Source organism: Schistocerca americana, chromosome 2 (genome assembly GCF_021461395.2).
Source record: "Schistocerca americana isolate TAMUIC-IGC-003095 chromosome 2, iqSchAmer2.1, whole genome shotgun sequence".
In the NCBI taxonomy this organism is placed as follows: domain Eukaryota; kingdom Metazoa; phylum Arthropoda; class Insecta; order Orthoptera; family Acrididae; genus Schistocerca; species Schistocerca americana.
The window spans coordinates 674,225,720-674,239,152 of record NC_060120.1 but is presented as its reverse complement, the minus strand read 5'-3'; the positions used below and the strand labels follow the sequence as shown (position 1 = coordinate 674,239,152).

General features: G+C 41.1%; 1 protein-coding gene across 1 annotated transcript in view; it reads right to left on the bottom strand.

The window, feature by feature from the left end:
- Window positions 1-13,433, bottom strand: part of LOC124594328 (SET domain-containing protein SmydA-8-like) — a 117,650-nt gene that overhangs the window by 89,627 nt on the left and 14,590 nt on the right. The window contains exon 2 of the mRNA XM_047132690.1: window positions 5,699-5,850. Within this exon, the coding sequence (XP_046988646.1) occupies window positions 5,699-5,842 (144 nt within the window). The 5' untranslated portion in view covers window positions 5,843-5,850. The remainder of the gene's footprint in view (window positions 1-5,698; window positions 5,851-13,433) is intronic.

Here is a 13,433-nt window from a genome sequence, read left to right as displayed (position 1 = left end):
ATACCTCGCAAGTAGGTGAAAACCGACGGGAAGAGCAGCATAGAAATCAAAACCGGAGTAGTAATGGCGAAAGAGGCATTTTATAAAAAAAAGGAGACTTTCCCTGCAGAAAAATGGGGAGGGATTTAAAGCAAAAACTAATAATATTTTTTGTATGGCGTGTCCTCCTGTATGGTGCTGAAACGTGGACTGACAAAGAAAGAGGAAGCAAGGCTAAAGGCATGGGGGAGGATGGAAAGAATAAGTTGGACAGATAGAGAGAACAATCAAGTGGATTGGATATATACTAAGAATGAAGCAGAGATCTAAAAAAAAAGTCTTAGAGGGGCCATGTAGAAGAAAAGAGAGTGCAAGACAGGAAGAGATTTCAGATCCTGGACGATGTGATGGACTGCAACACATGTTGTTGTTGTTGTGGTCTTCAGTCCTAAGACTGGTTTGAAGCAGCTCTCCATGCTACTCTATCCTGTGCAAGCTTCTTCATCTCCCAGTACCTACTGCAACCTACATCCTTCTGAATCTGCTTAGTGTGTTCATCTCTTGGTCTCCCTCTACGATTTCTACCCTCCACGCTGCCCTCCAATATTAAATTGCTGATCCCTTGATGCCTCAACACATGTCCTACCAATCGATCCCTTCTTCTAGTCAAGTTGTGCCACAACCTTCTCTTCTCCCCAATCCTATTCAATACTTCCTCATTAGTTATGTGATCTACCCATTTAATCTTCAGCATTCTTCTGTAGCACCACATTTCGAAAGCTTCTATTCTCTTCTTGTCCAAACTATTTATCGTCCATGTTTCACTTCCATACACGGCTACACGTAGGGTCAGAATGACTTCCTGACATTTAAATCTATACTCGATGTTAACAAATTTCTCTTCTTCAGAAACGCTTTCCTTGCCATTGCCAGTCTACATTTTATATCCTCTCTACTTCGACCATCATCAGTTATTTTTCTCCTCAAATAGCAAAATTCCTTTACTACTTTAAGTGTCTCATTTCCTAATCTAATTCCCTCAGCATCACCCGACTTAATTCGACTACATTCCATTATCCTCGTTTTGCTTTTGTTTATACCCTCCTTTCAAGACACTATCCATTCCGTTCAACTGCTCTTCCAAGTCCTTTGCTGTCTCTGTCAGAATTACAATGTCATCGGCGAACCTCAAAGTTTTTATTTCTTCTCCATGGATTTTAATACCTACTCCAAATTTTTCTTTTGTTTCCTTTACTGCTTGCTCAATATACAGATTGAATAACAACGGGGAGAGGCTACAACCCTGTCTCACTCCTTTCCCAACCACTGCTTCCCTTTCATGCCCCTCGACTCTTATAACTGCCATCTGGTTTCTGTACAAATTGTAAATAGCCTTTCGCTCCCTGTATTTTACCCCTGCCATCTTCAGAATTTGAAAGAGAGTATTCCAGTTAACGTTATCAAAAGCTTTCTCTAAGTCTACAAACGCTAGAAACGTAGGTTTGCCTTTTCTTAATGTTTCTTCTAAGATAAGTCGTAAGGTTAGTATTGCCTCACGTGTTCCAACATTTCTACGGAATCGAAACTGATCTTCCCCGAGGTCCGCTTCTACCAGTTTTTCCATTCGTCTGTGAAAAATCCGCGTTAGTACTTTGCCGCCGTGACTTATTAAACTGATAGTTCGGTAATTTTCACATTTGTTAACACCTGCTTTCTTTGGGATTGGAATTATTATATTCTTCTTGAAGTCTGAGGGTATTTCGCCTGTTTCATACATCTTGCTCACCAGATGGTAGAGTTTCGTCAGTACTGGCTCTCCCAAGGTCGTCAGTAGTTCTAATGGAATGTTGTCTAGTCAAGGTGCCTTGTTTCGACTCAGGTCTTTCAGTGCTCTGTCAAACTCTTCACGCAGTATTATATCTCCCATTTCATCTTCATTCACATCCTCTTCCATTTCCATAATATTGTCCTCAAGTACATCGTCCTTGTATAGACCCTCTATATACTCCTTCCACCTTTCTGCTTTCCCTTCTTTGCTTAGAACTGGGTTACCATCTGAGCTTTTGATATTCATACAAGTGGTTCTCTTTTCTCTGAAGGTCTCTTTAATTTTCCTGTAGGCTGTATCTATCTTACCCCTAGTGAGATAAGCCTCTACATCCTTACATTTGCCCTTTAGCCATGCCTGCTTAGCCATTTTGCACTTCCTGTCGATCTCATTTTTGAGACGTTTGTATTCCTTTTTGCCTGCTTCATTTACTGCATTTTTATATTTTCTCCTTTTATCAATTAAATTCAGTATTTCTTATTTCGCCCAAGGATTTCTACTAGCCCTCGTCTTTTTACCAACTTGATCCTCTGATGCTTTCACTACTTCATCCCTCAAAGCTACCCATTCTTCTTCTACTGTAATCTTTCCCCGTTTCCTGTCAATTGTTCCCTTATGCTCTCCCTGAAATTCTGTAACCTCTGGTTTACTCACTTTATCCAAGTCCCATCTCCTCTAAATTCCCACCTTTTTGCAGTTTATTCAGTTTTAATCTAGAGGTCATAACCAATAGATTGTGGTCAGAATCCACATCTGTCCCTGGAAATGTCTTACAATTTAAAACCTGGTTCCTAAATCTCTGTCTTACCATTACATAATCTATCTGAAACCTGTCAGTGTCTGCAGGCTTCTTCCATGTATACAACCTTCTTTCATGATTCTTGAATCAAGTGTTAGCTATGATTAAGTTGTGCTCTGTGCTCTGCAGCATATATAGAAACATTAAGAGGTAAGGAATGGATCGCACGAAATAGAGACGCCAAGGCCTGCTAATATAGCAAAGAACTGACGATGGTGCAAACTGAAAGTATAACTTTTCAGAAACAGCTACTAAAATGATAAATAACTAAAACTTAATATTTTATATTTTCTTTACTCCCTCAGAAGTATCCTGCAGCATACAGAATGTCATTATCTTGATAGTTTTCCATGGATCTCATTCTTTTTCGCTGTTCTCGATTCCTTAGTGGCCGTTTTTACTGCATACTGTGTTTTATCGATGCAAAACGTCTCTAACCGTCGTAGTTCTCTGATGCAGTTTACATTAGGATAAATTCCCATTGCTTTCATCCTACCAGTGTTGCCATCATCAAAAGCAATACCTGCACCACAGAGTCCCAGAATTTTAGTGTTTTCCTCCCACGAAAAACATCTGTTGCTATGCGTGTCCATATGAGACTGTTGAAAGAATCATTTGGATTCTGAGTCTTCAACAAATCAGGATGTGCAAGGTCTCCTTAAACGCGTTTTATGGCTCCCGTGACGGATGCTGACTATTTATGGCTGAATGAAGTATTTGAGTACTTTGCATTCCGATACTTGTAGCACGAATTTGGTCTGGGGCGGCGTAGTTGATGTATTCCATTTAACATTTGCTCACAGTTTCTGGAAGAAGGTGGTCCATTCTACCTGCTTCATTCCGTAGAAATCATCGCTGTCACTGCTATCAATTATTATGACTGGCAGCCTGCCCTTACGTTTTTGACATCTGAAAGTTTCTTCTTTTTCGAACTTTGTTTCAACTCTCTCAACCCAGTGTCCATCCATTTTTGAACGTGATCTCACGTGATACCAACGAAATTTCGCCTATGCAATATTGCAACCCACAGTCTTCTGTACGTTAAGTTACGAGCTATATTTGATCTTGATGTAATGCATATAAAGTTTTTAACATTTTAAACACCGAGCGAAGTAGCGCATTCGGGAGGACGACGGTTCAAACCCGCGTCTGGCCCTAAATTGCTTCAGGAAATGCCGGGATGATTCCTTTGAAAGGGCTCTACCGACTTCCTTGCCCATCCCTCCCTAATTCGATGGGCCCGATGATCTTGCTGTTTGGTCGCCTCCCCCCAGACGACCAACCAACAAACGCTTTAAACAGGAGCAAAGGTTTTTTTTTTTAAAGGTTATAATAATACAAATAAAAGACTTTCCGTGCAAGTTTTTAAGCGACTTATATATCATTTTATTAAGAAAATTACGAATTTTGTAATGGGATGAAAACCTGAAAATATAAAGAATTCTTTTTTTCTTTCTAACTACCGCTGGTCTACTGTATGGTGGCAACAACTGAAGAACGGTCAGGAAATTTTCTTTATAAGTGTGATATATGACTGATGGAATTGGAGTATGAATATTTTTGATGCAGTTATGAGAGAGAAGCTAAGGAGTTTATTTGGGAATTTTTCTGGAATGTTGAGAGACTGAGATAAGTACGCAAGTGCCTAGCATTGTTTTCTCTTATTGAGATTGAAGTAGCGAAGCTCAGATAGCAGGACTGTTATAGGGATTGCTCTGATAGGGGGATGATATTTCCCTTGCTTGAAGTTACTTCTTAAAGTCATGTTGAGTAAATACGATTGTGAACGTTCAGTTCATTTTTAAAGCATTACTTTTGAAGATAGAATTTAATTTGAATTTTGGCAGAAGTCATTTCTTTCCAGTTCAAATTCCCATCCTCCATTCAGTTTATTATGTACGTACACAAATTGCACTTTGCGGTACGGAATTTTCAGTCGTAGTATTTTAATGTTGCTTTGCCACTATATACTGTGCGCTGCTTGCGAGAAATCTCCAAAAATGTTTGTCAAGACGTGAGATAAGTAAAAATACAGTTTAGGTCGAGGAGTTTCTTTGTAAGTTCAGTTGCACATTTATTTCAGAAGTCAGGTTGCATTCAGGGTAGCACTTCATTTTTACAGAAACAGTTAGCTTCCATTTGTAGACAGTGTTGAGCCGATCATATTAAGTATTCGTCTAATTCAGTACAGTGAGAGCTTGGCACAGTACACAAGTTTAAGTTAGGAATTAGTTTTACAATGAAGGCTTTCACGACCGGATGGTACTGTTGATAATTCTTCCAGGTTATATGGCCGTGGTCCATGGAATACTTCTATTCCTAACGTTTCGTCCAATACTACGTTGGACATCCTCAGAGGTATGGCTCGTCCTGTTGAGTCCTGCCGACTGACGAGTCGGGCGTCTGAGAGCGGCCTAAATATCGAGGAAAGTGGGCGTGGTCTAGCTTGCACATAGTAGCAAAGAGAAAACTAGTCAAAGATAAAATGTAACTATCGACAATAGTCCGTCATAGATAAAAATCACTTATCGATTCTGTAACGCCACTGTCCATATCTCGCTTAATTTCAAGGCCTCTTCTTTTCTATTAAAATTATCTTCATGTTTATAAATTTCAATAGCCTCCCTATACATGAAGATAATTTTAATAGAAAAGAAGAGGCCTTGAAATTAAGCGAGATATGGACAGTGGCGTTACAGAATCGATAAGTGATTTTTATCTATGACGGGCTATTGTCGATAGTTACATTTTATCTTTGACTAGTTTTCTCTTTGCTACTATGTGCAAGCTAGACCACGCCCACTTTCCTCTGTATTTAGGCCGCTCTCCGACGACCGACTCGTCAGTCGGCAGGACTCAACAGGACCAGCCATACCTCTGAGGATGTCCAACGTAGTACTGGACGAAACGTTAAGAATTGAAGTGTTCCATGGACCACGGCCATATAACCCGGAAGAATTATCAACAACAGGAATTAGTTTGTTTGGTAGTCATTTCTGAGAAGTTTTGGTAGACAGTTTTAGGAAGATTCGCTCAGACAGAGAGCAGCAGAGTTGCAACTGGTGTGAGTAGCGCCCGGGCCGGCGGCTCACCTCGTAGCAGCGGCAGCCGGCCTTGTGCGTGGGCCAGTGCTGCTTCTGGTGCTGCCTGCTGCAGTAGGCCGCCTGCCGGCACATGGAGCACCGCTGCGACGCCGGCGCGCCGCACAGCTCGCACGACGCCGCCTCCTCCGGCATCTCCGCCTCTGCAACACCACACGCGACACTGCCGGCTCAGCACCAGGCATTCAACAGCTCCCGTTGAGTCTACAGGAGGATACATCAACAGAGCAATACACACTGAGGGACAACACACCTGCGTTGCCGAGTATACTAACGCACGCCTGCTTGATGGCACTCGATTCGCAAAAAGCAGGGTCAAATCCCGGTCAGGGCACAAATTTTCATCGCTAGTATTTTCCCGGCAAAGAAAAAAAAATTGATGGAAGCGTTAGCTTCATGACAGTCAGAAACAGCCCCGATGTACCAGATTAATTTCTGTACCACTTCGCAGTCATGACATACGACTGTTGATAGTGTTTCTTTGGTCAGCTAGGGACGTTACGTTCGACAGTGTGATTGTTTTGATAATGACCCGTCAGACAGGTAGGGGATGCATGCTCGGCGGAGTGACTCATGGAATTCGGATTTTTGACACTATTAATGGTTAGTTAGTCACGTTTCTTAGATAATTTGGACAATTCTTTCGTCTAAATGATGTGGAGCGATTCAGTTTACAGGAGATGCATAAATAATTCTTGTCAATATTAGTGGCCAACGGCCTTGCCCCAGTGGTAACACCGGTTCCCGTCAGATCACCGAAGTTAATCTCTGTCGGACTGGGCTAGCACTCTATGGGTGACCATACGGTCTGCCGAGCGCTGCTGGGAAGCGGGGTGCACTCAGCCCTTGTGAGGCAAACTGAGGAGCTACTTGATTGAGAAGTAGCGGCTCCGGTCTCGTAAACTGACATATGACCGGGAGAGCGGTGTGCTGACCACATGTCCCTCCATATCCGCATCCAATGACACCTCTAGGTTCAGGATGACACGGCAGTCGGTCGGCATTGCTGAGTCTTCATGACCTCTTCGGAACGAGTAGTCAACATTAGTGACTATTATTTTTTGTCTTAATCATGCAGCTACACTTAAAAACTCTGATTTCTTGCGAGCTACAAAGTTTTAAAATAAAAATTCTTTCTTGGAATAGAAAGAGTTCAGCAAGACAAATCATTTTATGTTAGCTTTAAAACTTGGTTTAGTCCATGTCAGATGTTTTATGTTATCAGGCAGATGATCAAAAAATTTTATTGCTGCTTATAATGTACGCCTTTCTGAGCCACTGAAAGTTTTAATGATCGGTAATAAAAATCATGTTAACTAGTGTTGTACGAATGGACATCACTATTCTTCTCAAACTGTAGTGGGTTATTTATAACGAATTTCCGAAGCAAATGTACTGAGAGGTGCAGTTAAAATGCCTAACTCCTTCAAGCGGTACCTACAAGTCGACTGCATGTGAACGCCACATGCTCGCTTTTACGCAATAGATAATTTTCTTCTATATGAGGAGTTACCTCACAAATGGAAATATGTCATGAAGTTGATTCGATTGTTTCCAAGACCAAAACTAGCTCAACTGGGGATCGTGTGTAAGTGGGTGCACTCCATCCAAGGATGCATTTCCTATTTTTCTGATTCCGATTAAAATTAAGTGAATCCACAAGGCAGCAGTTCAATAAACTGAAATCTAAGACTGTGGCACGAGCTCTCATTTTCGTAAACTTTTCAGCGGTATTTGATAGCCCAAATCACACTGTGATGGTCTCGTTAAGGCATCATACTTAAAAGGCCACTGTAGTTTACTACAACTTTATTTTTAGAGAACATTGAATACATGAATTTTTACATTGTACACCAATTACTACAACATTTCTCCCCTCTTAAAACAATCTTCTTCCTCTAGTTTTAAGTATTAGGAGGCACAAATGCCGCTACGATTCTCCGCCAGTGTCTCGTAAGTCCTAAAGACTAATCTGAGACCAGAGTCGATATGAAGCAAGTACTGCATATCTTCCAAAACTGACTGACGCTGAGCCAGTCTTAAAAGGTACCCAAGGCTTGCCAGGGATCGATAAGAGGGCGAGTACGTCATTTGTCGACTCTTCTGCCTTGGTAGTGTTTCACCTCGAATACCAGTGCTCCCTCTTTTCCTGACCTGCCGCTGTCTGGAGGTATGTTCTTCTGGAAATTGTGAGACCACAAAACTGTCTAACTTTTCTCTTAACTTGAATATGGTCGCTAGTTTTCAACACCCAAGTTGCTAACCAGAGTAAGATACATGACACCACTTTGGCATCATAAAAGTTAAAGGCAACAGAGTGGCAGTTCTGACTTTACGTTTGTTAAAAGCATTCAGAAAACTTTCGTGGGATTAGTAGACCCAGACAACCCGTTCGATAGTATAAAGTCCAGCGAAATATTTGTAATTTTCAGGTAAATGGGTATAATGCTATACGAAAAGATGCATAAAATATAATATGTACAAGAACCAAGAAAATACAGTAAGAATGGAAGATCAAGAGAGAAGAGGTCAGATTGGTAATTATTTAAATAAAAATGTTCAGTGTACTATTTTTTAAAGAATCGCACTGAATAACATAATTTCTGCTATCCTCATACTGGTTCCTAAAACCTCATTCAGACAGTTCTGAAAAGTGTGTCACTGAATTTTTAAAAGCTTGGAAAATACTTGGAAGATTAATAAAGAAAACGCGGGGCGCATGCAACTATTCATGTATCAGTTAGTTAGTCGTGCAACTGTAAGAAGGTGAACTATTCATATAACTACGTACTGCACGTATACCACGTTTTCCGTTTTAAATATTGCAAGCATTTTCATAACTATTTAAAATTCAGATAACAAATTTTCAAGAATATCTGTATGGGGTTAGGACAAATTATTTTGTGCTTTTTAGTCTAGTTTAAAACATGGTACATTAAAGCTTATCGCACTAGGGGTAGGATAGATACTGCCTACAGGAAAATTAAAGACACCTTTGGAGGAAAGAGAACCACTTGTATGAATATCAAGAGCTCAGATGGAAACCCAGTTATAAGCAAAGAAGGGAAAGCAGAAAGGTGGAAGGAGTATATAGAGGGTCTATACAAGGGCGATGTACTTGAGGACAATATTATGGAAATGGAAGAGGATGTAGATGAAGATGAAATGGGAGCTATGATACTGCGTGAAGAGTTTGACAGAGCACTGAAAGACTTGTGTCGAAACAAGGCCCCTTGAGTAGACAACATTCCATTAGAACTACTGACAGCCTTGGGAGAACCAGTCCTGACAAAACTCTACCATCTGGTAAGCAAGGTGTATGAGGCAGGCGAAATACCCTCAGACTTCAAGAAGAATTTAATAATTCCAATCCCAAAGAAAGCAGGTGTTGACAGATGAGAAAATTACCGAACTATCAGTTTAATAAGTCACAGCTGCAAAATACTAACGCGAATTCTTTACAGACGAATGGAAAAACTGGTAGAAGCCGATCTAGGGAATGATCAGTTTGGATTCCGTAGAAATGTTGGAACACGTGAGGCAATACTGACCCTACGACTTATCTTAGAAGAAAGATTAAGGAAAGGCAAACCTACGTTTCTAGAATTTGTAGACTTAGAGAAAGCTTTTGTCAATGTTGATAGGAATACGCTCTTTCAAATTCTGAAGGTGGCAAGGGTAAAATACAGGGAGCGAAAGGCTATTTACAATTTGTACAGAAAGCAGATGGCAGTTATAAGAGTCGAAGGGTATGAAAGGGAAGTACTGGTTGGGAGGGGAGTGAGACAGAGTTGTACCCTTTCCCCGATGTTATTCAATCTGCATATTGAGCAAGCAATAAAGGTAACAAAAGAAAAGTTCGGAGTAGGTATTAAAATCCATGGAGAAGAAATAAAAACTATGAGGTTCGCTGATGACATTGTAATTCTGTCAGAGACAGCAAGGGACTTGGAAAAGCAGTTGAACGGAATGGACAGTGTCTTGAAAGGAGTGTATAAGATGAACATGAACAAAATCAAAACGAGGATAATGGAATGTAGTCGAATTAAGTCGGGTGATGCTGAGGGAATTAGATTAGGAAATGAGACACTTAAAGTAGTAAAGGAGTTTTGCTATTTGGGGAGAAAAATAACTGATGATGGTCGAAGTAGAGAGGATATAAAATGTAGACTGGCAGTGGCAAGGAAAGCGTTTCTGAAGAAGAGAAATTTGTTAACATCGAGTATATATTTAAGTGTCAGGTAGTCGTTTCTGAAAGTATTTGTATGGAGTGTAGCCATTTACGGAAGTGAAACGTGGACGATAAATAGTTTAGACAAGAAGAGAATTGAAGCTTTCGAAATGCGGTGCTACAGAAGAATGCTGAAGATCAGATGGGTAGATCACATAACTAATGAGGAAGTATTGAAAAGAATTGGGGAGGAGAGGAGCTTGTGGCACAACTTGACTAGAAGAAGGGATCGATTGGTAGGACATGTTATGAGACATCGAAGGATCACCAAATTAGTATTGGAGGGCAGCGTGGAGGGTAAAAATCGTAGAGGGAGACCAAGAGATGAATATACTAAGCAGATTCAGTAGGATGTAGGCTGCAGTAGGTACTGGGAGATGAAGAAGCTTGCACAGGATAGAGTAGCATGGAGAGCTGTATCAAACCAGTCTCAGGACTGAAGACCACAACAACAACATTAAAAAAATCGTTTTTATTCTAATATTTTTTTCTGTTTGTAGGCTGCAGTAGGTACTGGGAGATGAAGAAGCTTGCACAGGATAGAGTAGCATGGAGAGCTGTATCAAACCAGTCTCAGGACTGAAGACCACAACAACAACATTAAAAAAATCGTTTTTATTCTAATATTTTTTTCTGTTTGTTAGTCTTGTGCATACGAAATTTCTCAAACATTTTGATGAGATTACACCAGAGACATATTGTGGTAAATTTCATGTTCGTTTCAGTTTCTCTTCACCTAACCCAACAAATGTCTGCCTTTCTCCTATTCATATCCCTCGAACAGTCCTCAAGGCAAAAATTAAGGAGATACAAACTTACATGGAGGCTTATCAGCAATCTTTCTTCCTACAAACTATTCGCGACTGGTACAGGAAAAGGAGGAAATTGGAGAGATACGCAAATTAGCCTCCGCCACACACCAGACAAGAAAGCGAGTTAATAATGCATTGCCATCCGATTCCTGAGCTATGTTTAAAATGTCAATTCTCTGGCTAATCGGGAAGTTAGTTTAACATCAATTCCAAAATTTGTACCCAACGGACAGACAAGAAAGCAATATGTATCTTCCTTCACTCCTCCCCTCCCCCCCTCCCCCCCCCCCCCTCTCTCTCTCTCTCTGCTCATCCATGCCCGTCCGCTCGCATAACACCTGGAATGCATTCTGCAGGGCAGCCAAGATGTCATCCATTACCAGCCCTTTTCATACTCATACCTATGGGAGCTAGATCGATCAGGTAGACAAGATTCGAGTTAATTCTGCAGCGTCGTCCAGTTACGTTGAAAATTTCTGTTCTCTAGCTCATTTCGAAGCGAGTTTAAAATCAATTGCAGAATCTGTGCCGAATATAGAGGCAGACAAGAAAGCAACCAAATAAAAACATCATAAAACAGCGTAAGATGAAGATGTACTCTTCTCCTGTATGGCTCAACCCTTTGACGAAGTTAAGGAATTCTGCTACCGTGGAAGGAAAAAGCAGGCTAGCATGGACAAAGAAATATATTAGCATTTAATGTAAGCCTTAATTTAGGAAAGAGAAAGAGTCATCCTAGCACATCCAAGAACGATTTTATGTTTACATTTATTACTGCTACTATCAAATCGCTTCAGGCAAATGCCGGGATGGTTACTTTGAAAGGGCACGGCCGATTTCCTTCCTCATCCTTCCCTCACCCGAGCTTGCGCTCCGTCTCTAATGACTTCGCTGTCGACGGGACGTTAAACACTAATCTCCTCCCTCCACTGCTACTATCGATTTGCATCACCAGCTGGCTTGAATAACTGAACTGATATTGCAGTCGCAGATAAACATACGAAAGTCTACATGGGGTATTCAGTCAAATAAGTGTGAAAGAACTTTAGGCATTATCAGGAATAACCGTGAGTTTTTGTAATGAATTGAAGAGTTTGACAACAATTATATTATTTTTCTGAAATCAATCAATGACTTATGGCACTAGAGATAAATTAGTCACATTTGGATTAGAGAATAGTCTTACGAAATTAACATGACATGCGATGTCGGCCACCCCTCCCCCCCTTCCCTCCCTAAATTATATAGAAATTGAGCTGAGAGCTCATATGTGCCCATCGGTTCCGAGTAATCAGACAGAAGATCCGACGAAATCAGGATCAAGTAGCACGGCGCACTCTGCCAACAATGAACTACAACAAAGAATATGAGGAGACACAGACTATAATCCATAATGTGATTTTCACTCTGCAGCGGAGTGTGCGCTGATATGAAACTTTCTGGCAGATTAAAACTGTGTGCCGGACCGAGACTCGAACTCGGGACCTTTGCTGCGAGGAGAGCTTCTGTTATGTTTGGAAGGTAGGAGACGAGGTACTGGCTGTGAGGACGGGGAAGTGCTTGTGTAGCTCAGATGGTAGAGCACTTGCCCGCGAAACGCAGAGGTCCCGAGTTCGAGTCTCGGTCCGGCACAGAGTTTAATCTGCGAGGAAGTTCTACAATCCATACCCTTGAAACAAACTGAAAGATGAATAGCTAAGTGTACAGACAAAAATCAGTTCTGTCGTTTTACCTGATTTAGGGAAATTGGAATAGTGTGATGTCGATGTTATAATGTTACTATGTAAACTAACTGACTCCCAAATCGATTGTTTTATGCTCCCTTATTACTCCATCAGGTGTCGACACGTTTCAGGCATATTGCGTAGTTTCAGGCACATCCACGGAACAAATGCTTCTGTGTTATGTCACGGCCAGATCCGATTCCTGTACTTCTAAGTATTATCAAATGAGACATCAATATACAAAAAATAACCAGTTATATTTACATACGGGATGCGTCATTTATGGCGTTAATATTATGTAGGAGAATCATTAGTATTTGTGCTTCCAAGTGTTTACGCAAGAGTAAGTGTCTGGTGAACTGCACAAAGTAGAGGAAGAACTGTTATTAGTTAAACAAGCAGTTGACATACTGTTGAGTTACGTTCGCTTAGGTCTTCATCTGGATGAGTGGCTAGGCCTACCAACATAACTAACGCACGCGGTATGGCAATATAACTGGCTAGTTTTTGTATTATTGATGTCTCTTTTGGCAATACTTGGAAGAATACGAACTGGTTCTGACTGTCACGTTATGTAACTGATCCTGCTCCAGTGAATGAGTTTGATAACGGGCTTGATTCCTCAAACAAGTCGCAATTGACTCATTATTAAAGGAGTATAAAAAAAAATCCGAGGAGGAGCCATTTGTTTTACATAAATCGTAACAGCTGGATAGATACTTGAATCCTCGAATGCGAGTCTGTCTTCCCCACCGAGCAATTGGCCTGGGTCTGCCGACCTGACCACCCCCAATCTGGCGCGCTTCCTGTCCTCTTCTGGCCGCTGTCCAGCTTCCGCCTCCTCACGTAAACACGCGAAAATAGGTTGCGTACTTCTAGAAGCGAAGAGCGTCATACTTAAGCCACCAGTAACTTGCTTCCAAATGGAAGTTCCAACGTTATACAGTATATCCTAGGAG